At 43.8% G+C, this 26,410-nt stretch overlaps 4 protein-coding genes across 4 annotated transcripts; 2 read left to right on the forward strand and 2 right to left on the reverse strand.

The window, feature by feature from the left end:
- Positions 1 to 184: 184 nt before the first annotated feature.
- On the reverse strand, positions 185 to 26,386 carry LOC6613725 (choline O-acetyltransferase). Its single transcript, XM_032722655.1, has 9 exons — positions 26,260 to 26,386; positions 25,596 to 25,850; positions 8,443 to 8,522; positions 7,181 to 7,372; positions 2,918 to 3,679; positions 2,445 to 2,852; positions 2,231 to 2,377; positions 1,965 to 2,165; positions 185 to 1,758 (listed from the first exon to the last, which is right to left on the reverse strand). Exons 1-9 carry the CDS (start codon positions 26,384 to 26,386, stop codon positions 1,561 to 1,563), a joined length of 2,370 nt encoding a protein of 789 aa, XP_032578546.1. The 3' UTR covers positions 185 to 1,560.
- Positions 3,973 to 4,914, forward strand: LOC6613726 (vegetative cell wall protein gp1). The gene is made up of 2 exons (XM_002038160.2): positions 3,973 to 4,067; positions 4,141 to 4,914. The coding sequence occupies exons 1-2, from the start codon at positions 4,061 to 4,063 to the stop codon at positions 4,788 to 4,790; spliced, it is 657 nt and encodes a 218-aa protein (XP_002038196.1). The 5' UTR covers positions 3,973 to 4,060; the 3' UTR covers positions 4,791 to 4,914.
- On the forward strand, positions 6,048 to 7,007 carry LOC6613727 (peritrophin-55). Its single transcript, XM_002038161.2, has 2 exons — positions 6,048 to 6,157; positions 6,239 to 7,007. Exons 1-2 carry the CDS (start codon positions 6,148 to 6,150, stop codon positions 6,925 to 6,927), a joined length of 699 nt encoding a protein of 232 aa, XP_002038197.2. The 5' UTR covers positions 6,048 to 6,147; the 3' UTR covers positions 6,928 to 7,007.
- LOC116801669 (vesicular acetylcholine transporter) lies at positions 12,992 to 25,683 on the reverse strand. Its single transcript, XM_032722641.1, has 2 exons — positions 25,596 to 25,683; positions 12,992 to 19,366 (listed from the first exon to the last, which is right to left on the reverse strand). Exon 2 carries the CDS (start codon positions 18,993 to 18,995, stop codon positions 17,268 to 17,270), a length of 1,728 nt encoding a protein of 575 aa, XP_032578532.1. The 5' UTR covers positions 18,996 to 19,366; positions 25,596 to 25,683; the 3' UTR covers positions 12,992 to 17,267.
- Positions 26,387 to 26,410: the final 24 nt, after the last annotated feature.

The raw sequence follows: 26,410 nt of genomic DNA on the forward strand, positions 1-26,410 counted from the left end.
TTGGATATTAAAAAGTGCGCAGCTCGGATTTCATGACTGTTTCAAGCGGAAGACGACGACTTATCTATTCTTGGAAGTCACTGAAAATACGTGGCCAATTTGTCCGCTCGCCTTATCCAAATCCATATACGTAGGAGTATTTTCATTCACCAGCAGATCAATTGTAGGTCAGGAATGATGGTGCTCTTGGTTTGTAATGCATTTATTTCAATTTATACGGTTCGTGATTATTTTTGCATACATTAATTGCGGCTCTTGGCCATATGGAAACGAGTCAAACTTAACTACAGTAAAGAACAGTATGGTAACGTAATGATACACAGATCGAATAATAACGGATACATAGTTAGTTGGATAGTACGTAGTTAACAGTTTAAAAGATAATCATACATATAGTACATATATAGCAACAATGAACACAGCAACTAGTTTGATATAAGTATCTGGTTGTCCTTTAACGTTTCTCATATATTTTCCATTGTAAATAACATACGTATAGTATTTATGTATATAATATATTCTTTGCAGATTATTGACAGCTTTGGATGGCCATCGAAACATCTTTTTATTTTGCTAACGGCTCGAACAGACTAACAAACACACACATAGGTTATATATATGTATCTATATCTTTCGAAATCGTCCTGCGCCGTGGGGCATTATTTGCCTTCCTGGGATGTATGTAAATTTATTGATATGTATTGTTACGTCTCAAGTCTATACGCGTATTCTATATTTTCCTCTACATTCTTTTCATTATTCAGTTACGGGTTGTACATACATATATATATATATAGATATATATATTCATCCAAAAAGCCTTTAGTTACGGTATACCATTTGCTCTCTAAAACACGAATATATATGGAAATATATTAACAGACACTATATAATTTTTTTTCTTGTAATAAGTCCTCAAACAAACAACGAAATTGCAGTAACAAGCGCAGATAGTACTTTTAGTATATGCTTTAGCTAGTATCTTTTGTAACGACTATAGAACGTATTTGAAACATAACTTTCGTAACGAAAAGTATTGCATACTTTTGGGCTTGCTCGCCATAATTCGCGGACAGTGGGGGTAAACAAGTTCGTAAGCTCTGCTAAGTTAGTTAGTGATTGGTATAACACTCATATTTAATATAGCACAATTAACACACTTAGATAACAGCACTAACAGTTTGCGCATAAAACGGCTCTAAAACATTTAATTGACTAGAGTTGCTCTAATTCAAACTACGAGGATACTTTGGTAACGGATATGTAAAGCGAATGGGTTGCGTATAGTTGCCTTATTTCTTTTTTTTTGGTTTTTTTGTCTCAACTTGATAGTGATTGACATTAGTTTTCGATTCCGATTTCGTTATCGTTATCCATCTTATTCCTCAGATCCCCACCCCTCGTTGGGTGGCTCGCTTGGTGGTGCTTGGTCACAAATGAAACGCCCGTGTGGTCGCTAGTTACACTTACTTACTTTCGTTCGCTAACCTGCTTAGGTACATTAACTGATATGTTTTCTTTTTTTTTTTTTTGGTGGACCCCAATCCTGGCCACATTCGTCTAGTTTTGCAGTAGATTACGCATTATGTCCAGCGAGTCCTGCAGCGATTTGGCGTAGCGCGAGGCACTGGTATCCTCACAGGAGTAGAAGGCCGAGACGCAGAAGACGATCTGCTCCGGATGTGGATTGTAGGAGCAGCCATAGCCACGTGGCGTCACCGGTCCGTATCCCATGAAGCTGTCCGTAGAGCAGGCCACCTGAATGGTATTTCAAGAAGATCATTATAACGATCCCAAATACATGTATGCCAAGTCCAGAAGAAATCTTCATTCTAGCCGATACCTACTTTTGTGTAGCTGATTTGTGCTCAGTGGTGCTGGGGTGCAAGAATTGATTAGGTGGTGCAGAGGTGTTTGAGTGCAGAGTGGTGCTTATTAGCGAGGACCTGTTGGCCCATTACTACCTGACTGGTGGAGAGCAGGAAGCACTGCGAGATGTTGTAGGACTCGTCTTTGAACAGCTCGTGCATCTCGCCGGTGACCTCTATGCTGGCCTCTCGCAGACCCAGCAGCGGGATGTCGATGCCATTGCCCAGGATGTTCTTCACCATCACCTCAGTCTGGCGGGCGACGGCGCACCGGAAAAGCTCACGGAGGTGATCCTTCTGTGGGTTGAGGGCGAAGATAAGTTACTCGGTTTACGGTGGTGGCTTAACGCCGGAATACCCACACTGTAAATGCTAAACTTGACCTTGCGCGACTCCTCCTCATCCTCGCGATCGCTCTCCAGGGGCACGTTTGCACCCTCACCCTGGCACATGGCCTTCGCCCACTCCAATGCCTCCGTGCTGGCCGCTCTGATGCAGTCCACGCGGCCCTGGAAATGATTGTACAGATATGATGAAACCGATCTACATTTCCTGTATAGATGCCGGCATACTTACGTGCAGAAATCGTCGAGTGGACGCACTCTCATAGGTGGCCACCAGACGTCCATGCAGCTTATAGTGGGCCAGTTGCAGGGCCAGCTGAATGTACACATCCGGACTGACCTGGCACGATTTGATGAAGGTCTTTCCGTAACTCTGGTAGCGGTACACATAGAAGTCCAGGTCATCGATGCATTTGTCCACACTCTTGGAGGCTTGGGCAAAGCGCACTTGCAGTTGCGGACCCACATGCCATTCCAAACGCTCCGGTGGTGGCAAGTGGTGTTGCGGTAGACCGTTATCCTCGTCCGGATGCTCCTCGATTTTCTTGTAGATCTTCTCTAGCAGCTGGACAACAGCAATGCCCTCGGAACAGGAGTGCTCATAGCACAGGCCCCAGGTTCCATCCGTGCAAATAATGAGCTGAAAGTTAGGTTAGTTATTTAAAATAAAAATTAAATAAATTAAGGAAGTTAAAGTTGCATTACCTGCATGGTCTTGTCGAACCAGCGATTTCCGGAGTTGTACTCGCTGCCTCCGCCGTGGATCATCTCGTGGGCCATGTTCGTCTCGTCCCGATCCCCCGCCCGATGAACAGTGGGCGTGGCACCCGTAAAACCGCGCGCATTAAAGTTCCCAGCCAGCGGTTCGTCCAGACAGAGAACCACCTGTGCCGTCTCGATGAGCTCCAGATTGCGTTGATTGCGTTCGTCCTCCTGAAGCAATTCCCGGTCCCGTGCCCACGTGCTCCTCGGCTCGGCGGTCAGCAGACCCACCGGCACTGGCTTAGCTGGCAGACAGGGGGCATCACTGAGGACATAGAGGATCTGCGAGGCGATCTCACTCTCCGACAACTTTCCACGATCGCTGGCCTGCAGCACGACGCAGTACATTTGGTTGCGGCAAATAAGCACCACATGGCGATCCTCGTCGTTCAGTCGCTCCCGCGACGGCAGGAACTGCGAGTCCTGCTTAACACCAGGCCGACGACAGGAGCCCAACAGGCGGTAGTACTGCGCCATGCACAGCGGCTGATTCTTTTCCCGCGAGGCGGCCCGCTCCAGCGGCAGCTCCCCACTGTCCAGCATCTCGCGGTGGCTCAGGATGCCGTCCAGCAGGCGGGCGGCGAAGTGGGCCACGTCGTGGACGGTCTTGAAGCGACGCGGCGGGAACACCATGCCCGGATTCGAGTTGATCGGCAAAGGGATGCGAATGTCCATGTACATCTCGTTGAGCCAGTAGTAATAGGCCTGTTCAAAAAAAAAGGACTTACTGTCTTAAAATGAGCTTTTAGTCGACTTTGTGAATAGAATATTAAGAGATATGTTCGAATTCTATCTGTCCAAGGTCTTTACATGAAAATCTTGTTAGTGGTTGATATTTTTCCTTGTCGTGTTCGACACAAATTCAATTAGCTGTGAATTTTTTGGAATTTTTTGGGGAGCGGTTTGAGTGTCTATCTCGTAGCATCACGCGGAGATCGCTGATAGCTGATCACTGATTTCTGATTTCTGATTTCTGATAGCAAGATGCGAAGTAGTATAAATAATGGTAAGTGGGCCATTGAAAGAGCAGTACCACAGTTCCCCCGAAGCACCACGGATAACCAACAAAACGGACGCAGCCCAGAGATGAAAGGTAGGATGCGAAAAGATCCCTACAGTATGCGGAGCTGACTTATAAAATACTTCTTCTTTTTCGATCCTCCCAGTATTCGCATTGTGCTTCTTGAGCCTGCTGGCTTTGAGCCAGGCCCGCTTGGACTACACGCTGCAGTGCGCCCGCGGTGAGATCAGCATCCGCTGGCCCAGCTACCACAGCAACTCGGAGTACTATGTGTGCCCGAGCGTCTACGGCAGCCAGTTGACTGTCCACTGTCCGGCCGGCCAGGTCTTCACCTTTGTCCTCCAGCAGTGCGTGTCGCCCGCCCACTACATCCCAGCTCCCCCGATGGATGTTCTGCCCACCGCTGCTCCCATCACCATGCACGTTATCGAGAATGCACCACCAGTGATCTCCGCACTGTCTCAGCCAGAGGCCGAGACTCCGGAGCACCATCAGCACCAGGAGCATCATGAGCATCATGAGGAGGAGGTTGAGGCGCACCCCATCCCACCAACCCCGGCCCCAGAGCCACCAACCCCACCCACCGTTGCCATCAAGCCAGCTGTGCCCGTGCCCGGCAAGAAGGTCACGGTCCCCCAGCCCGGCAAGAAGGCCACCGTTCCAGTGCCCTCAAAGGCAGCCATGGCGAAGAAGCCCAGCGCCGCTCCCAAGAAGCCAGCTGCTCCGACTCCATCCAAGGCCGCCAAGAAGCCAACGCCACCCAGCAAGGCCCAGAAGAAGCCAGCCACCGCTTAAATCCCAATTCCAATCCCAATCCTAACGAAGATCGCCAGTTCAATGTCCATCGTTCAGCAAGCGGAATTTCATTCACTACTCTAAATAGCAACCTAAAGTAATTAAATATCTAACTGGCAACGACTTTCGTTCGTATTTCTCGACGGGAATGGGGGCGTTCGGGGGAATGGCATTTGTTGTTTCCAGAATTTCCTTATCGCGGTAGGGAGTCAGAACTGGGTAATTGATTGCGATTTCTTGTTAGGCACGGAATATTTTGATAGGCCGCCAAAGACATCCGAATTCGATAATGTGAAACGAAAAGGAAAAAGTGACGAACAGATAGGAGCTGCCAGTGAGAACTGAACTATTGGTGTACTCCGCCCATAAATGGTCATTAGTTTGACACTATCTACTTACATTTAAAATGCAAATTCAAGAAATAGCAGTGAGAGGTACGAGATATATACTCGTAGTTGGAGAAGGAAGTCAATTTCAGGGCAACACAAAATCAATGCTATTATATGGTACATTATGGTGACTATAACTAGCTATAAGATATTACTCGAAGGCACCCCAATATATCGTGGAAAAGTTCGAGAAAGTTGTTGGTGTATAACACGCATGTTATCTGTTTATTGGGAATACATTATAAAAATTGTAATCAAACCTTTTAATGTGGGAAGTTTTGCAGGTTTAAGATATGATAACTTCGATAACATCGAAATAACACTTTCATAAGTTTACCAATCCAGATACTTTAAGTGATTTCTAAACCTTCAATGATTGTATACCTTAATTATTAAACTGCTAAATTTAATGCTCAGGAATTACCATCAGGGTGAACGGAGTGCTTCCCCAGAACAAAACATAGACCTTATGTAGCAACCACTGCTGCTGCTATCTGAATGCCAGTGATAAAGTGCTGAGAACTTGAGTTCCCCAGAAAATATCATGAAGTCATTTACCAGGTAAGAATGGGATCGCCGCCTCCACAGATGATCTGTTTGCGATGCTAATTGACATGACACTCGGAATGAGAAGTTCCTATTGCTTGCTTGCTCACTTGACACCCAGATTCGGAATAGTTTCCGCCCCGTTGTTATCTGGCCGAGATTACCGAGACTTCGGGCCAACGACTCTAAGGCGCAATTAAGCGTCGTGGTTGGTTGGCATTGCTGATTTCAATTTCGCACCCGGTCCGACAAGACACGAATTAATCTAGAAGCGGGCTGATTAAACGTGCCTAGCATGGGCTGCCTCCACATAAAAAGGCTTTCCAGCTGGCTGGAATGCATCAGTGATCGGTGAGCCGAGTTAGCAGCCAGACGCATTCCTTCTCCAGTCGTGCAAGTAACCCGAAAATCAAACCATCAACATGAAAGCCGGTAAGCAGCATCTCACACAGGCCAACAGGATATAGCCAGCCCATCAACCACATTCTCCTCGTATTCTTTTCAATCCCAAAGTGATCTTTGTGCTCGCCGTCGTGGTGGCCATGACCGGAAAAGCCCAGGCCGTATGCAAGAACGATCCTCAGTATACGGAAAAAATTGATCCTGTTGTATGCAATAAGGCAGGATTCAAGTTGCCCAACTACGAGAACGCGACCTTGTACTACCAGTGCACCACACAGGTGCAGTCCGGTGTCTCAGTGCTGACCGCCGTCCCGACCAGCTGTGCCCAAGGCTCCTCCTTCAACTATGCCATGCAGAGATGCATGACCTGCGACACTTACTTCCCAAGCGCCCAGTGCAGCAGTCTGCCCATCGACGTGACCTGTGTGCCCATCGCCACCACTGTGGCCCCCACAACCGTAACCACCATTGCTCCCACCACCGTAACCACCATTGCTCCCACCACCGCGTCCACCACTGTAACTACCGCTGCCCCCACCACTGCGGCACCCGGCGAGTCCACCACTGCGGCACCTGGCGAGTCCACCACCGTCACGGTGCCCGTACCACAAACTGATTCTCCTAGCAGCACCACGGCCTCCGGCAGTGACGACATCATTACCCCCACTGGCACCACCATCTACGTGCCCCAGCCCCCCTCTCCCAATGATAACAATGTGCCCACTCCGGTGACGCCCGCGCCCACAGCTCCTGTCATCAACGACGGTCCTCCGACCGCACCTTCGGCCAGCACCGATTAAGTCCTCGAGTTGATTCTATCCAAAACCCCAAATTTGTTGGCTGAATAAAGTGTTGACACACACACACATTATGAAAAGGATATCATTTTTAGTTTTTCAAAGCACCAATATTAGTTTGATTACAAGAAAATCTGATTGTAAGCTATAAAAGAGAAAACGCATAGACATATAAACCTGTTTGTTGCCAAAAAGTGCACCTATTTATTTTTGCATTTTTATTTAGATTTCAAAACTCATCACTTTCAATGCTCACCCAGTTATCCTCCGCCTCGCGTTTGTCCAGCAAATACTGATGCAGTCGCGCTCCGATTCCCTGGGGAGCCGAGAACTGCCTGATCAGCTCCTTGGTCCGCTCGAGCTGCGCCGGCGTGGTAATCGGTTCCAGGGCGCGGATATAGTCGTCCATCGTTTCATCCAGTGCTGGAACGGGCACCTTGGGTAGAGTCTGCAACAACGAAACGGAGTCAGGACAAAGGGTTCTCGATGGGGTTAGTAAGCTGCGTGGTGCTGCAAATTCAATTTTATTTCTCTTCCACACTTGACATTGCCCGGCTTTTCCGGGAATTTCCCCCCATTTCCTCATTTGTATGCATGACAATATCGAGCGTCAAATGGAAAGTTGCCTTGTCCTGCCACCAGCAATACTCGTACAAAAACGTTATGCCCTGGGGAGCCAAATTTCAAATCAAAAAAAGAAAAAATAGAAAAAGAAATGGAATGGCTTGAATCTGACATTGTGCTCCACTCCTTGACATTTTTTCCTTTTCCGTTTTCTGCTTTCCACCCTCGACCGGAAACTTTAATTGAGAGATTTTCTCTAGGAGTTCCCAAGTGGGAAAATCGTTGTTTCGAGGTCTGCAATCCAATCGATTGCCGAATTTTCAAAGCAGCTGGTTTTGCATGCAGGAGTTCTGACTGCAATTTCATATTTAAATGTATCTATCCATCGACCTTGATTTACCTGCTGCGAAAACACAGTTTTCCACTTAACAACGAAACGACGAGGTATCAGCATGTCGCTGACTTCCGGATACGTCGTGTTCTCCGTTTTCAAAGCCATTGAAACTTTTGTTATATCCGAATACCCAGTCTCTTGTCACTTGTCTTTTTTTTTGGGGGGTTCCCCTGTCATCCATCGGTTTACAATTTAGATGTCTAACTCTGCTTTTCGGGGGTTGTTACTGTGGCTGCTGTGCTTTTTTTCCAGGTGAGTATGGGGGCGTAGAGGGTAGAGGGTGGGAGGGTTTGAGCTTTGGGGGGTTGGGTTTCGAAAAGGTTGGTTTTTCCGGCTTGTTTGCACGCAGGCAGGTTGGTTGCCAGGAGCTACCCGAGCTCCTGTTGCCATACAAAAGCCCTCGTTATTTGCATTTGTAATTATAACAAACAGGATTAGTCTGTCGTCTGAGCGAGTGTTTGTCTTTGAATTATTCAAGTAACAGTCGAGTTTAGCCCTAGGGCAAATATTTGCTAGAAATGGGGAGGCGAATTCGAAATGGTTTAATCAATTTTACTCACGTCAGGGAATCCAAACTCGTCCACAGACTCGGCCGTTGAGAGCCATTTCTTTGGTATCGACAGAATCGAGTCTTTCCATCCTGAAATAACAAAGAAAACAAAAGCGACACGACAATCGCTGATTAACCACTTGTTGAACACCAAATTAAATGGTTGAGTAATTTGCCGCAATCGTTAGACTACAGTCACGAACTAGTTAATCACTGTCACAAGCCTCAAGAGTTTTGGGGTATCCGAAATATGCCGACCTTATCGATCGGCTGACAGCCCCACCAAAAAAAAAAAGATGTATAGCCTATGCGTCACCGAGAGTAGTTCGCTTTTTTTTAGACCAAAATTATCGGATCTCGACAACCCTTAACTTGATTTCCCTTATCTGCTGTTCAAATTCCGTTAGCTCGCATTCGATTATCCCCTCGATGACCCACAACCCGCATCAAAGCACACATAGATTCGGACAAATTCGTGCTAGTTTGCCATTTATTGTCTTGGCCAGGCTTCCGCCGGCGAAATACAATAAAATTGGTCAGAGGAAACTGAAAATTCTCGTGCTTAAAGCCAGGCCCATTTCCTTTTGACTGTCCGCCTTCTGGCTCCTGACATACACATAAAAACTTTAGCTGTCATTTCTGTAATTCAGCTGTATAAGCACTTCCGGTTGCCATTGCGCCCGAGTAGCTCGAATTTCCGGCTCAGGCAAGAAGGTCTTGGGAACTTTGGGACCATTGTGAGCCAAAGACATAAGAATAACATGATGCGCAAGATGCCATACATTGGATGGCCAAAATGAGCTAGCGTAAAACTAAGAGTGTAACAATCAATCCTGTATTTCCATTCACCGCCGATTCATCTGTGAATCACATCCCAAAAACTCCGTTAAAGGAGACCAAAAATTTTTATTAATCGCCGCTGTTTAAGCGCATTTTATCGGACGATTTTTAGCGTTTTTAATGACTGTTGTTCTTCGCCCTTTCATCAATTAAACATCTATTATTAATTAAACATCATCTATTATTCATCAATCATTTGTTACTAACTTATGGACAAACTTATGTTTATCAACAAAAATTTGGATATTTCGACAAAAGAGTGAGAAGAGGCTCAATTCATAATACTAAAAGTATATAATATGCACATATGTATTTATATAATAAAATATATTTAAGATGAGATGAGCATGGTTATCCGTACCATACATGGAGCTACACGATCCACTCGTCGAGAATTCCGCAAATGCGAGCGCAAGCGATTAAATGATTTAAATCTATAGATCGAGTTTACGGGCAGTAAAATAAAGAGCATAGCCCAAAAACAATGTAGAAATTACATTTTTCAATACATTTCCTTTCAAAGGTAACAAGCCTCTTATCTTAACTTCCTGCCACTTAAGGGGACATATCAGCCACTCCAGGGTCAAAGCATTGAGCTCTTTGAAGCACGGCCATCTAGCTTAGTGGAGCTGTTTGATTTCCAGCTAAATCGACCCCACCCACCTTCGAAGTGGCAGGACAATCATAATATTATTAATAAAATTGTTCTATGGCAATCGGGATAAAAGGAAAACGAGCAGAAACGGCAAACAGGCCTTTATTTCCCTTTGAACCGAAGTGGGGGTAGAGCCACGCGACTCACCCACAACGATGTCAAATTTAATACAATTTATTATCCTTTTTTCATTATCTCGCTAAAGATGCCCTAGTTGAGCAACTGCATAGCTGGCGGAGGTAATCACACAATGGAGTCACGTGGCGGCAATTTGAACGTCCGTTCCTTTGTTGTCCTTGCCGAGCTGGAACAACAGCAACCACAAAATGTAACCTGTCCGGGGTCACCCATCTTAGCCATCCACCCATCAGCAAATTGTAATAAATTGTATTAGGAAGCGTCGTTGAGAAATTCAAATTAAGTAATTAAAGCTCTGGTTTGGGGCCACTCTTTTCTGGGGTGGCCCATCGCTCATCTCACTGGCTAATGGATTTGGGGTAGCTGTATCTCGCTCGCTTCATAGAGCAAATATAAATTTACAAGAAGTTGGGGGGAAAAGTTATGGCGCTTGTTACTTTCACTTTGATGTCCAAATATAAATTCCAATTACCAAGTTTTCCGCTGACCAGGACTAGGAAAATACAAAATGAGCCTCCCAAATGAAAATGAATTGAAGGTTGATGGGGCCAGTTGCGGGACTTAATGCCAAAATCATAAACTTTGAGTTTGTCATCTATACTAAATATAAATAAAAAATGTACAAAAATGTAAAATAATATTAAAATAAAAATAAAATAAAATACTATTGCTAAAATAGGAATGGGTCCCATTTGGTTTCCCTTCCTTGAGCTAAAAATGTATCTGCTGCGTCACCTTTAATTGTATGCATTGGCAGCGACACTTTTCCAATTGATTGATTGCTGGCCAGGATTTCTGATTAGGCCGACAGACGGCTAATCAGATATTCATGCATAATTTCGGTGGCAGACACAGCGCAGTTCCGGTTCCGGAACTTGGGGACTTACCCCAAAGTAATGCTCCCCTTTCCATTTCTTTCCATGTAGCTGTCTGCTTCAATTTGCTCGTATCTGTCAGTTTTGTGCCAACTCATGATTCGATTTGTGCGCAGTCATAACTTTGCGGATAGAGATCGATGCCTCGTTATAATTATGGTTGAATATATTGGATAATGGGAACGGGATGGGATTCCCATTCCCATTATGGGGATGGCAATATTCCGGAGACATTTCACACATTAACGGCGAGGAATCTTGGGCTTAATGCCAACACGCCCCTACTTTAAATGCTGGCCAATAAAACGCGTCAGTAAACCGAGGGCTCATTATTAAGCTGCAAAAATCACGCTCGAATTCATGACATTCCGAGCTGCCCATTCCACAAAAAAAGGACGAAGCAAGCACCAACGACGGGCAACTGCTGCCGCCTGTCAGACAATGCGATAAAATGTAATCCCAATGAAAAATAATGTTTCTGCCGGCATGATTCCAATTTAGCTACAGTCGACCCCAAGCTCAGCCGTAGCTCATTAGGACCAGTCCAAATAGCAGATGCCGGCAACCGGAGCAAATGAAGGAGAAGAATTTAAAAAGGCAAAACAAATCCGCACCCCAAGGAGGCGGCAGGACGAGGGCGCGACACGTTGCGACTACATAAAACACCCGTCGAACAGGCCGGAACCCCAAACCGCAGCCACCAACTGGTACCAGTGTTCGGTGGTGAAAGAAGATACACTGGGAAAATAAAAGGGGTGAAAGCTTAGACAACATTTTGCCAAGAAAAGTTATTAGATATTGAGGCGTATCCATAGCGATTCGGATTTAATATATATAATTCGGGCTGATCAAGAAATGTATTTCAATCGATTTCAAATTTTTTGGCTTTTCGATAAAATTTTTTTAAAAAATTAATTAGATAAATATGTTATATTAAGAGATATTTATTTATAAAAGAAGAAATAAATTTTTAACAAATCAAATACTTCCCTTAGTATTTTTTTTAAACTTGCTGGCACTATAACTTTAATTTTAGTGAGATGTTTTATCTTTGAAAAGCGTATTGCAATCATACGAATTTTTTTAGTGTTGGCGGCTGGCGGCTGGCGGGGTCATAACATTGTCGGATGTCGAAACAAGCGATGAATGGTCGAGTGAATGAGTTTTCCTCCTTTTGTTCGGTTTTGCTGCTCGTAAAGGGCTTTCTTCCATTCACAAGGGTGGACCTGGACCAGGATGGGGGATGTCGATGGGCATGGTGGGGCTCCCGTCGCCGTCGCCATCGCCATCGCACGCACATCGCAATTGAGCCGTAAATCCTTTACGGTCTTAGCGCCGTTGTTTCACTGCGCTTTTGTGGATATGAGCCGGGATTTTTCTCTTTTCAGCAGCAAATGCCTAGCATACTTTTGTGCGCCAAACTCAAATTAACTGCCGCATTGTGGCATTGGAAACTCTTTTAATTGTTCGGATTGAAACAAGCGGAAAGCGTAAATTGCTTGGGCATTGTGGCGGAGATTGCTATTCTGCTGACTTGTACTTGCACTTGGCCTGCGGTTTGCGGCCAAGCAGTCAGAATATTTGGGCCGACACGCCCGAAAATCGGTCCACCTTTCGTTTGCGGCTGAATCCGTATCTCAGCCTGGGGCATCCACCCCCAAAAATCCGAAATAAATAAGTAGACGAAAGTTGGCTGTTCGTGACTCGGGCCAAAGTTGCTAATGGAAATTGCAAACATAAAATCATTTTCCACACAAATTTCTGGCCCCCGGGGCACGCACACAATTCCCCACCGGAAAGTTCGTGGGTTTTTTTTTTGGATGGGGATGTCCATAGGTACACATACTAACCCCCAGAGCTGGGAGATGAATGCTAGAATGCCAAAGTTTCCCAGTTCCGACTTGGCACGAAACCAGAAACCAGGTGTACACACAATGCGGCTCGATTTGAATCGAAACAGAAGGTCCCTTTTTTCGCCCACATTAGCTAATTAATTGCATTAATCGTTAATAGATCGGATGAGCTGCCAGTTTCCATTAAGAAAAGACTCGTTTTTTCATGGTTAACAATTATATTTCAATAGTACATGTTTGTTTTGTGTTGTTTGTCCTCTGTTTCTGTTGTGGTGGTTGGGTGTGTGTAGTATGGGTTGTGGGTGTGTGTTGGGTGTGTCGCTCTGTAATAATGCATTATCTTTCCTCTATAGCTCATGACAATATCAGTATGCTTTAATGTACGTTCGGTTATAATTTTTTCTGCTCGTCCAATTCATTATTCATTGCATTTTCCAATAGCCAAAAGCAGGCAACTGCCATTCTGAATTCCCTTTCATCGATGCAGTTCAAATACGTTTATAGAGTCATGTGTGCGAGTTTTCTATTTGTATATTTTTACCCTTGAACAAATCCGGCAAATGCCAGTTTGGTATTTGTTTAAGCTTTCAATTTTTGCGGACTTATGCCGTGAATGAATCTTAAGGAAAATATACACACATCGATCCGAACTTGAAGGGTGTTTGGTTTTCGAGGCAGTTCCTGCTTCTTTCCCTATTGCTTACATTTGATTATAGAGGGTTTTTTTGGGTTTTAGCCTTGTTAAGTCATCGAACATCGAACATCGATTCGCTTTCTCGTTCGTTTTGATATGCATAGCACTTAGTTTGCTTAGTTTCGTTTTGGGGATAGTTGAAGAACGTTGTGATATACAGATACAAACATAATTACGTATAGAATATAGATGGATAGACTTGGAAATTGAACAGCAACGTTACAGAACTGGGACTTGGATATTTGGTAAAATTTGAGTTACTCTTCTGATTTGCATTTGCTTAATTATTTGTATTATAATTTCCACCGTTTATCGTTATAATTATTGTTAGATATGTAACACAAACGTCTATAACATTAGCCGAAACAAATTGCAAAGATCTTTGTTATAATTTAGCTCTGTACCATCTATGTAAGTATGTACTTGAAACAGTTTGACTTCTACCAAAAAGGACATTCGAAACTAACAATATGCCTTATATACAATACAAAACCGAACTGGGGGGCATTACATAACTTTGTGGGCTTCACTTTATTTTGTCTAGGGTATACAATTAAATTTTCTAAAACGTTCTTCACACGCACAACACATAGAAACTGTCGGAGAGGCAATTCTCATATGAAAAAATATGAAATTATTTTTGTGTGCTACTGGTTTTGTTGCCAAGGTAAAATCCCTATATCATTTAGTATATATTCGATATTAAAAATGAATTTTGTTCATTAATTAATTATCCATAGCGCACAGTTATTGCATATAATTCATAATTCATATAATGCTATTGAACATTCAACACTTGTAATACGCAGAGTATAACCACTCGATTAACTGCTATCGTGTTTAATAATTCATTTTATAAATGTATATTTTACTTATATGTATGTTATCATACATCTCTCTTACGCTTTTATTTTAATATTTATATTTATAATTATTTGCTCGTAACACATACAGTTTATGCGTTCCATTTGCTCTTATTTGTTTAGTAAGTTATTACACATTGCCGGCACTGCTGCACACATCCTTCAGGCTCTTCACCATCGACCTTCAATGTCCTCGTCCTTTGAGTACATAGTGTGATGGTTATTCCTAAGCTGTATATTCATATATGTATATATTTATTTGTAAACCAAAAGTGGAAGATTCATATACATGTTGCGCTCTACCAAACTTTGGTTAAAACTGTTCAAATCTATTGAAATCTTGAATGCCTGAAATTGTCATGTTTTTTCATTTGTTTGTCATCTATCTACGTCCAGTTTCGAAAGTCATGTAAAAATCAATCATATATTAGTGAAAGGAACGCACTAAAGTTAATGTCTAATTATTTTTAAACGGAATTTCAATCCTTACATGACTTTAAGACCTGGCATTGTGGTTTTTAGATGATTGTTTCAAAGGAAACTTATATAAATATTGCTTTTTCGGTGTCTTGTTATACATGTTCATATATATTGTTTAGTTAGTTGTTATTAAAATTCTATTGTTAGCTACTTAAATAAACAAGGTTATAATATGTTACATAATAATATATATTATTTGACTATATTAATTGTTCTGCTTTTATTCATCTTCGCTTTATATATAAATATGTAGTTGCTTTAACACTTCTTTTGTCACCACTACTCGTCTTCGTTTTAATTGATACATTTGATGGGAGATTTTTTCATGAGTTTAATTCATATTATAGTTAGAGCCTTTCTACAGTTTTGTAAATTTGTAGAACTATGTATATATTTGTTAAGTACATATATTTAGTGTCGGTAAAATAGGGAAAATAATGGAATTTAATTAAATATAAAGCGGGTAATCCATAAAAACAGATAACGTTGTTGTTTATCTAAAACAAAATTAATGAAAGTATCGAAACGAGCATTTTTCTAAAATCCTATGAACGTATTTTGTAACTTCGTCAAAATCAGTGCATTTCTGTTAGTGTATATTTATGCAGACTGCGATCTAACCAATTGATTTCGCTAAATTAATATCATCATCATTAGTGTTTAAATGGCCGTTTGACTGATATGTTTACGGATATAGAACGTCTGTGATATACTCGCAATCAACTCTAAACTTCGACTAAACACATTCGAAAAGTGTAGATAAATATTCCGAAATCCATATACGCATGCTGAATTGTATATAAAAGATCAATTTACTTATCGATATGACGGATCTTAGGTCCGACTAAATGGTGTATAATATAGGGGCAGTAAACTGCCCTAAAAAGTGGTGCAGTCGAAACGAATTAAAATACCGTACTGTATGACTACAATAATCGTTAGTAAATATGTTCATATTATTCAGTTAGGTTTATCTTTATCTTATAGACAAGGTACACACATTTATGCTATGCTATCGAAGATCTACTATGGCGGCAGTTTCCATGGATGGAACTGCCCATGTGCACATAGAGTCAACAAGCAAATAATAATTGATTGGTAGGTAAATATGAAACTTGAATTTAAATCTCAATTGATTTCTGTTTCCATTGGTTGTTGTATAACTTATGTACACATCTTCATGTACGTCCTAAAACTAGTTGTGTATGCTATCGATATGACACGATATATGTATGTATGTTGTATATAGACTAGTAGCAATAAGTAATATCACTTTTGGTAATTTTAACAGGCGAGCCATCGAGACTCTGATATGTATCGTTACCTTGGTTGTGTCTTATGTTTAAGAAACTTTCAACTCATAATGCTTTTCAAACCGGAAATCATATAGCCCCTCTGGCCGGGAATCCACTCTCGTCCCAAGTCCACCACAATGACACCCGAAGGAGTTCCTCTTTTTTTCAGCGGGCGTGGGAGGGTTTCGATTTGTGCATCTTGTGATATGTCTGCGATATGGATGCCATTGCTTGTCTAGCGGCGGCACTCGGGCAAAAGTGGTCCTCTGGTCAGCTGAGCTGCTTACACAGCTAGCTTGTATATAGATATATATATATATATGTATGCGTGTATATAATATCTGATACTTGTGTGTATACTTGATGGGGCGGGAGTTCGATACCGAGTCCGAATCCTCCCCTTATCAACTATCTATGACTAGGCTTTGGTTTCTCTAGCTTCACTGACTGATAGACACGAAAACGGCTGCATGAGTACTGAGTATAGGGCATAGGCGATCCGATCGGACCGCTCTATATAGCATATATGCGTTATGTCAGTGATGGGCATTTCTTAGGCCTGGTAGTTTGGCGGCTTACTTGGATAGGAATATTGGATATTGAGTTTTCAAATTGCATTTTGCTTTCATAGTTACTGAAACAATGATTTTTATGGCATTTCGAAATAATGAACTCTTCGCATATAATGTCATCTTTACAAATAGCTTGATATTATAATTATATTGTATTAACTTCCTTTTTTGGTATCAGCTTTGTTAATTAAAAAAAGTTCATTTTGTAACTTTGAATTGGATTTTAAAAAATAAGCTTTCTATCCTTTAGGTCCATTTCCACATCCAAGTAAACTCAAGTCATACCGTACCCATCACTGTCCTCGGTTGCTTTAACATTCGTGTATGATACAAAACTAGGTGCGGTGCAAGGCATTAACTAGCTGCTATTTTAACTATCTGCATGTAATGCTCGTTATAGTGTACGTACCACTTGCCTATATGTCTATAGTAATAATATATGTGTATGTGTCTTGTGTCTAGATTAGAGTGGGTTCAACAGAGAACAGAATATTGCACACGGAGGTGTGCAAAAGAACACGATTTAAAACTAGGAGTATCTGTTTTGCTTTGGGCATGTGGGGCAATAGTTTAAAATCCTTGCCTAAAGGGATTCGCTGGGGCGGCAGGACCTCTGCTCTGGACCTGTTGCTGTTGTTGCTGCTGCTGCTGCTGGAAGGGATTGGCCACACGGGGCTGGCCTTGCGGAGCGTAGCTGCCGCCCTGCTCCTGGTAGCCCGGCTGGTAGCCCTGATCCTGCTGATATCCTTGCTGGTATCCCTGCTGCTGCTGCTGGTACTCGTACTGCTGGTCATCCAGATTGGTCTCCTGCTCCTGCTGATACTGCTGGCCGTACTCCAGATGGTTCTTGACGCCACCCTCCACTGGCTTCTGGTCGTGCATCACATAGGTCTGGTACTCCTTGTTGGGCGGGTCCTGCATCAGGATGTTGGCCTCATTCTCGAACGGCTTGAAGTCATAGATGTTGCGTAGCTTTCGCAGCACGGGCACATAGGCCAGATTCGAGAAGGCTATCAAGAAGTTGAGAGCCGTAAAGCCAATGGCCTCCACCACTCCGCCGGCGATAATGGGCCCTACGGCATAGGCGATCGAATAGGATATATCCGCTATGGCATAGATACTGCCGTACACCGACACATATCGCACGTCCACCAGATAACCAAGTGTGGGCAGTAGAGCCGTGTCTATTAGGGCAATTCCAAAGCAGATCACACAGATGGGCAGCATGAGCATCTTGTAGCCACTGCAGAACGGTATGATGAAGCAGGAGAAGCCCTCCAGCGCTAATCCACCGGCGGCCATTAGCCACTGGTGCTGCGGATACTTGCGGGCCATCTTCACCGTAATGACCACGCCCAGAACGTGTGGAAAGAAGGCGGGCAGCCAGACCATGCCGATCTTCCAGTTGTCCGTGGTCATGTTGTCCTCCATCCACAGCGAGATGGTGGGCTCCAGGAAGGCCAGCGCCACATTGGACATGGTCAGTGCCCCGGCACAGACGGCAATATAGGGATCCATCAGCAGACGCCAGATGGGTATTACTTGGTCCTGCACATCCTTGCTTTGCTTCATCGCCTCCTTGACCGGTTTCATCACCAGCAGCAGCATCAGCCCGTCCAGTAGGCACACCAGCGCCAGGATCAGGAAGGGCACTTCCTTTCCGGCGAACTGGTAGAGCGCTCCGCCAAACGGAGGCGCCACCAGGCATCCGAAACTGATAAAGGCCAACGCAATGCCAAGGGCCTGCGAACGCTCGTTCTCCTCGGTAAACCGATCAGCTATCATTGCCAATCCGGCGGTGTCCGCAAAGGCGGAACCGGCTCCCTGCAGGGATCGGGCAAAGAACAGGACACTGTAGCTGCTGCCACAAGCAAAGACAGCCGTGGAGAAGAACATGATGGTCAGGCCGATCATCATGGGCAAATCGTAGCCGATCTTGTCGATGAGGCCGCCCGAAAAGGGATTCACCATCAGCTGGACAATGGCCTTCGAGGCGAATAGGATGCCCGTGGCTGAGTCCTGCCCGTGATGGTCATGATGCACGGGTATGATCTTTCCCGTGATATTATCCCTCAACGGCGGAGGCGTCGGCCCATCATCGAAGCTGCCAATCTCTCTTAAATAGTCGGGTATAATCGGCACTATCACCATATACAGCATGTTGTCCAGCAGCAGGGCTATCGATACAATCACGAGGATGAGGCGTCGCTGGTTCACCGGCTCCTGGATCTTCTCCCACACGATGTCCTTGACCTCGCGCACCTCCAGGTTGATAACAGGTATTTGGAATGAGGCCATTTTTGTTGCAATTAATTAGTTTCAACTGCTGAGGTGTACAAAGTTCTGATCCAGTTCCTTCGGGATTTCCTCCCCCTCTCTCTTTGTCTCTCCTTTTCTTGTTTTGTACTCTTCTCTGTTGCCTTAAAGCTTTTATGCGCCGATCGGCGGGCCTGTCATTCTTACAGCCGGAAATTGCTTAGCTCTTGCTACAAATATGGCCGCTTCCGTTTCCGCTCCGCTAATTGCCCGCTCTGAGGTGGTTTATCGTTGCTTGTGGTTAACTGTGTTGTTTGCTCCTGCTCTTGATGTTGTTGCTGTGTGGTTTTACATGTTTTGGTGTGGTTGTTGTAGTTGGAGGTGTACGAGTTGTTGGCATGCCAGTGAACAACCTTTAACGACACAGAAACAAGATTTCGTTAGTCTTTTCTTTAATTTTGTTGCTTGATTGCCGTGCTACATTTATTTTCTTAATTTTTTAGCAGCACTCTCTCTTTCGCACATGTGCTTCTTTCTCTCTCTTACTCTTAACTAGGATTAGCTGGTTAGTTGGGTCTATTTTATGATTGAAATGTTGTTTCTGTGTTGCAAAAGGCTGCCTGCTGGTGAACAGAAATTGTATTTTATTAGGATTAGTTCGTGGCATTCGCATTGTTTCGATTACATAGGATTAGGGATATCTTTCAGTTTTAGGTTCTTCTCTTCGAGGGACACACATTTCAATCATAAAACGAATACCGAAAAGTACGTGTAAAGTAAATTCTACAATTATTTCATTGAACACATTTGTGGGTCCAGGGTGATTATATAAGGGTGTAGCAATTATTTTAATTGGATTTTGTGGGCATGTAAGCGGAGCCAAGTGTTCTCAGAGCCACGCGGTTGCACTCATCGACACAGTAATTATAATTATTGCTTTTACTTCACAAAAAAAGACCCACTCAACTTGCACGACATCAGAAAATACTTGAATGCGAACAAAAGGGAGCTTAAGTTCACCCAAGCATTGTGTTTAAATAAGGAATACAATTTTCCGAAGAGAATCGGTGGACAATCATATACTAAAGTATCAAAATTTAGTTTTTTAAACGTAAGTAAGCATTAGGCATTAATATAAAGAATTATCTGTGAGATTTTAATGATTCATTGTTTTTGTGTGAAAAGTAATACAGTTTGGACTGATGCTTAAAAAACAGCCACCTAAGTTCATTAGGGCTTCATGGTGTTAAAAAACTTCCTTTAGCTAACATCGCTGCTGTGCCGGCTATCAATGCCGATCTAATTTCAACATTTATCTACCTTCTAGCGCTCGACGACCAGCTACCCCATTTGGGTAAACATGAAAATACGACGTGTGCTGCGTATAAATATGACCCCTGCCCCACTTTTTTGTTTTTGCTACTACTATGTGGCGTACACCATCCCCATCCAAACAAATTCAGAGCCGCCCCTTATGAGGCTTTGGTGTACGCGAGACGTAACAAAAACATTTCGTTTTATCATTAAATTTTCATGACCACGTCCCCGTGTATCTGCTCCAAACCTCCCCGACAGCCATGTGTTCTGTCCTGGTCACCCACCCACTTTCACCTAGCTACTCTTACATACATAAATGTATATGGCAACAGCCCCCGGGCTGTCCATGAGTCAATTATGTTTTGCGACCGTGTGGGGCTCTCGCTTTTATTTTTCATCCAGCGACTTTAATTTTTGAGTTTTCTCCATGCATGAGTGCTTTCCCCCAACAACAAAATCCGCTGGAGGAGGCCCGGTGGGTCAGGTGGGTGGACGCACTTGACCCTGGTGCGGCGGTGGTGCTGGTGGTTGTCGGGCTTTTATCAGCACCAGGGGTTGCTCCTGGGTCGAGCGCCTGCAGCTGCTGCTCAAGTCAAGTGCAGAAACGTGTGCCTACATGTTGATTACAACAGGGTCCCCACTAAACAGACCATTCAATGTATCTCACGTATTTTAAGGGAATATTATAACAAAACATCAGGAAAAGAACCTTGAACGGAGTTATACTTTAATATATGTCTTTAAGATACATATAATATTTCGCAACTGAATGAAGGTCTTATCGGAATATTAAAATAATGTTAATCTTTATATGGTATGATAAACAATTATATAAGCTGTTCAAGTTACACAGAACTCGTGCACATGACAAGACATCAAAAACTTTGCTTCTTTCATTCCTATAAATATTTCAGCATGTTTTCAAAGAAGTTTTATTATATTTACCTATTTGAAAGGAACACACCTACTTATGTCTGTTTATAAATGAGCTAGCAATTTGTATTTACGCTTTTATAATTTTATTGATTTTTCCGCCCTGTCTGGCAAAGCTCCCGGGACAGCTGATGGATTTCCCAGGCAATGCTCGAACATTTATGGAAAATTCGGTTGGCTTGTGGTCGTGAATTTGCTTTGCGTGAGTTTAGTTAGTCGTTTCGCCTGACCTTTTGTTGCAGCTTCTGCTGGGTTTCCTTTTCATCTCCTTTTGGGGTCGAGTGGCAACTTCCGACTGGTTCAATTAGCAGGCCAAGCGTTCATCATATTTTATGCAGCTTCGACCGCAGTAAATTATGACGGCCCATGTGTTTTCCCAGGCTCCAGAGAAGGAAGCATAGTGTAGTTTCTACTTGGTGTCTCATAAATAATAGGCTAGCTATGGGGCTTCAGGGGCTTCAGGTGTTGCCTTAAATATTCAGAAGGCTTTAAGTTTTCTAGCTCCAATCCATCTAGGCAAAGCCAAAATTTAATCTTCTGCCAGACAACAAAGAACGAAATGGGATTCTGGGGCAGCAATTGAAGGAAGTGTTTTCTTCTCAGCCAGGCTTAAAGCTCCACCCACTTAGACACCCACTAGCCTTTTCAATGGCAGGATGATCGCCGACTTTTGCCACCCGCCCCGTAACCCTGGGAACATCCGCAGCCTGTCGTCCTGTCGTTTTTTAAGCAACAGCAAAGGATGTTTGCTTTGCGAGAAAGGGGAATGAAATTACATTCGCTTTTTTAGTCCTGGGTGTGCCAGCGTCTGTCTGACGAGGTAATCAGCGTAAAATACAATTTCATTCTGCCCTCGCTCCCCTGAAGGGTAAGACATAAAAAAACACTATATCGTGGGCTTCGTTCGACTTGAATTTGCAATGAGATGGCATGTAACTGTGAGCTTTGGCGCTTTGCCATTGCCCAGGCAACGCAGCGAATGCCATTAAAATTAATAATCTAGAATATATTTCGTTTTTCGTTACAGTGCCAATTTCAAAGGTGGGGCAGCAAATAAAATATATCATAATATTTATGGTAAGCCGCACTCGACAAAAGCCGGCGGAAAATCCTCACAAGTGTTAGGTCCGCAATATGGATTTGGATTCGAGATACCAACCCCATCTTCATAAGTACTGAACTTGTAAAACTCCCCGCAAGTGGTGTAAGCTGCTTTATTCAAGTGGCTCGAAGGGTTGAAGTTCTGTTGGGGGTGGGCAGCAGTGCCGTAGTTCGTATGTGGCTAAGACACGTTCCCGAGCAATTGGCTCTAATGAACTGTGACCAGCTAATGAGCCTCACCTTGGCCACTCTTGATCGATTAACTTGGCCAGCGTTGCTAGCGTTACCTTAACCCTCTTCCAGCTGCCAAGTGACATTTCTGTTTCAAGTTTAATTGTCTTGTCGCGGTCTTGCGATTCTTGTGCAATCGATTTTACCGGGTTGGCTTTAGCTTGGCTAGTAAAGCACTTTTTTAATTGCCAAAGTTTTTGGAACGAAGGAAAATGTCAATTTAAACAGGGTATCTATCCCCTTTTGCCTTTGTAAGCAACCCTCTGCGCTGCAGGTCCTTGTTTTTATTGCTCTTATTGTTGCCGCGCTGATGTGCTTTTATCAACTCCCAGTGGACACGCAGCCACTTAGCCCGAGGATCCGTACTTCAGTTTCCAGCTGCCCCGAAATGGAAATAAAGGAGCACGAGCGCACAAAGGGCGCCATTTAGGTGGCACTGATGGTACCACGGGGCGTATGGAGCAGCTCCTTTAGTGTGGGGTTGGGGGTGGGATCTGTCTATAAATCAAAACATTAAATGGGCGGGGCACTTGGGGGGGAGTGAGCCCCAAATGGTTTCCTCTTTCTCGTTCTTCCCCGTGTGGATGTGCGTGTCTAATGTCCGTGTTTTTGCACACATGTGCAGTTTCCACCGAACATCCCTTTTTGGTCAACTATGAGCGTTGGATTACAAATTGATTTCCACATAAATTACTCGGACTTGCCGCACTCAATGCCTTTTTTTTGCAGCATAAAAGTAATTTACCTTTATGTCTCCCATTCAGCAGTTCGTGTTTCAAGTAGTTTTGTGCACAGAGAACAATAGACAGAAGATGATACAACATCAACTGATGTATAACAGACATCTAACAATTTCTAACTTTTTCAAATTTCAACTACAAGCCACTCGAAAGTATGAATCTAAACTATGACTATTTAATTCATATATTTTAACTTGTATGAGATTTAAAGGATATATAATAACAAACTTTTCGTAGAAATAAATTCAAGCTTTTAACATAGTTATCAGCTGTAAAATTTGAATAGTTTACGCTCGAGAGTATATTTTGCTTTTATATACGAGTATACCCAACTTTTCTCTGCGTGCACTTTTGATTGATAACTGCGATATCCTATTCGTCCTGGCAAATTGCTAATTTCCAGCATCGAACCCAGGGCCTAAAATGTAACCATTTGTAGCTTGGCAAATGCGGAGCAATCAACAACACCATCAGCGGCCCGTTTACGACTTTTGATGTCGCTACTTGGGTGCAACTTCTGGTCCAGATCCATCCCCTTTCTCCACCTTCTTTCCCTTTCTTCCGCCAGCCCCTTGCCGCATTGTCCCCCCTTCGAATCCTGATGGCTCAATGCCGAGCGGGCAACCCTCGAGATGTCCGGGCGCGTTCTTATCAGACGGCATCAAGACAAATGCGTTACTTGTTTCTCGTTTAGCTTATTACGAGCTACCTTCCTGCCAGCCTTTGTTTCTGGCATTTTTCCATCCCCTCGGGCTGCCGTAGATGGGCATAAAATATAGAAGGAGGAACTCGGTCTGTAGTTTCTCGGTGGTTTCTGGTGGTGGTGGTGACTGGGTGGTGGTGCGCCCCCTTTTGTTTTGACACGAAACCGCTATGAACACATCAGCGTTACAAACGCGTCTACAAGGCAAACAATCTAATGACGACGGCGTCGTCTTGTTTGTGTTTGTGTGTGAAATTTATATTTATTGCCTTCATTATGCAGCAGCCGCAGCACCAGAGAAAATTGCTTCCTCTGGCAGGTGGCTTTCGGCATGGTGGCGTTTCCTTTGGCCCATGGATGACAGTAGTGGTAGTGGTGGCGGCAGCCTTTATGAACTCCAGCCGGACCACGGCTAGACACATTCTACACATTCCACCAGAGGAGGATCTTAATGATTTAATGGGACGGCAGACACAAATTTGATTAGCCAACGCAATCTAATAAAGGCAGTTGTTTGCGATTCTCGGCTAATTGATTCTCAATTGGTGACCGCAGAAAAGTCCTAAAACAACGACGAGCAGAAGAATTCGGGCATTAAGTGCCAATGGAGATTTCTTTAGAATAAAAAAAATGTATAAAGGCAGTGTTGAAATGGTTTTTTACCATTCGCCAGGAATGGTATAAATAAGTAGCATTTTAAAATTATCTAAGGAAAGTAACTTGGCTATAAATTCATGAGAAGTAAAGTAAGTACTCAGTCAAGTCACAATCTTTAATATTATAAAAATACTTTCAAACTGTGCCATTGTCAAAAACTTTATTAACTACCTCGAATTCTAAGTTTTGGAAAGAAAGAATTGATTTGAAAAAATGTATCTTTAAACAATCCGTAATTTTAATTCGTTATCAACAATCCCAAAAATTCTTTCTCTGAAAGAGCAAGCTTACTAACCCTACAAACCATTTTTAAATATTCAATGAAAATTTTAGAAACTGCAGTAAATTTATTTATTTATATATTATATATATATATTCGTATCGAACTTTAAAAGTGATTTGAAATTATTTTTTATAACTGCTAGATATTCAATACAAAAAGTTTTCTTTGTGTGAAATGGCACCTGGACAGTCCGTGGAATTACATAAGAGCTAAAGTCTTTGAGCTTGGACGGTAGGCGGTCGAACGGTAACTGTTCCATTCCGTTACGTTCCGTTTCGTGTTCCCATGTTGTTCCACGGATACCCATTGAGTGAAACGAAACCTACGAACCTACGGCTTTCGGTTTCCTCGTGCTGTTTTGGGGCCATAAATAAAATGTGTCTACCCTGTGAAATGTGGCAAGTGTCGAGCTCCCGAACGAGCTCTCCATGTCCATAAAAATACACACACACAGAGAGACATAGATGTGTATATATATATATATACATATATATAGCCACACTTGTGAACCAAAGGACAACGCTGATGAGCGGGAGGCCTTTGAGGACGAGGACGAACCACTTGGCCAGCGGGCCCAGTGCTCTAGTGTGCTTGCGACTAGATGTTGTTTAATTTTAATTATGACCCAGCCACGTTATGCAAGTCCCAACCAAGCAGTAACTATATATGTTGCTCACCTGTGTCGCTCGGTGTGATGTTGCTGAGGCGATGGGTGAGGAATCCTCGGAGATTGGAGACGACGCGCTGCGGCGAGTTGGGCCCGCTGCCAATGGAGAAGCTACGCAACTTGGAGAACAGGGCGGCGGACTCCGGGCCACTGCCCGCGGCGCTGGTGCTGGCCTCGTTGGACGCCACGTTCGCTCCTTTCGGATCCGCTTGGTTTGGCCCCTTTTTTTTCTTGTCGGTTGGGATGATCGCCCAAATCACCCAAAATCACCCAAAAGCACACGAAAGCGCGCGGACTTTTCTCGCTGCGATTATGTAAAAGGGCAGCGCGCGCTAATCGATCGCCAAGACGCTCACACCGACGCCAAAACACACACACACTGACACTCTACCCGCAATGCAACCGCAACGCTCGACCGCTCGTTCGCTTGGATTTCCCTGGCTGAGCTCGTCCACAAAAAATTATACTTCTTATGATTTTTTTTCTATTCCTGGCTATACAATGTAGCTCCGGGGAGTTCTTTTTCCAGGCGACGGACGGCGACTACGGCGATACAGCAGCAGCGTGCGTTCAGTCGTCCGGGCAGGAGCAAAGGTAACTTCTGTCTGGCGACGGCTTGCCAAAAAGCGTTGAGCAGCAGTAGGTATTCAGCCTGGAAGGCTGGAGCTCCCCACCTTGCGCCTTCCACGGCGCAGGACATCTGCGCATGCGCCTGCGCCTCCGCCGGGCATTCGATAGCCAATTGGCTGGCAAATCCTGCCCCTCATCCGTCTGGCCCGCTTCCCGTTTTCCCAGGCCCATTACTCTCGCCCAGTTGAGCACATT

This window comes from Drosophila sechellia, chromosome 3R (genome assembly GCF_004382195.2).
Source record: "Drosophila sechellia strain sech25 chromosome 3R, ASM438219v1, whole genome shotgun sequence".
Taxonomy (NCBI): domain Eukaryota; kingdom Metazoa; phylum Arthropoda; class Insecta; order Diptera; family Drosophilidae; genus Drosophila; species Drosophila sechellia.

Bases quoted from the DNA above. Each gene is read 5' to 3' on its own strand.
- LOC116801669 (XM_032722641.1), bottom strand. From the start codon at position 18,995: ATGGCCTCATTCCAAATACCTGTTATCAACCTGGAGGTGCGCGAGGTC.
- LOC6613725 (XM_032722655.1), bottom strand. From the start codon at position 26,386: ATGGGCCTGGGAAAACGGGAAGCGGGCCAGACGGATGAGGGGCAGGAT. The intron at 25,851-26,259 runs GTGGGGAGCTCC...CTTTTGGGTGAT, and splicing joins TGCGCCGTGGAAGGCGCAAG to TTTGGGTGATTTGGGCGATC. The intron at 2,166-2,230 runs GTGGGTATTCCG...CTCAACCCACAG, and splicing joins TCAAGTTTAGCATTTACAGT to AAGGATCACCTCCGTGAGCT.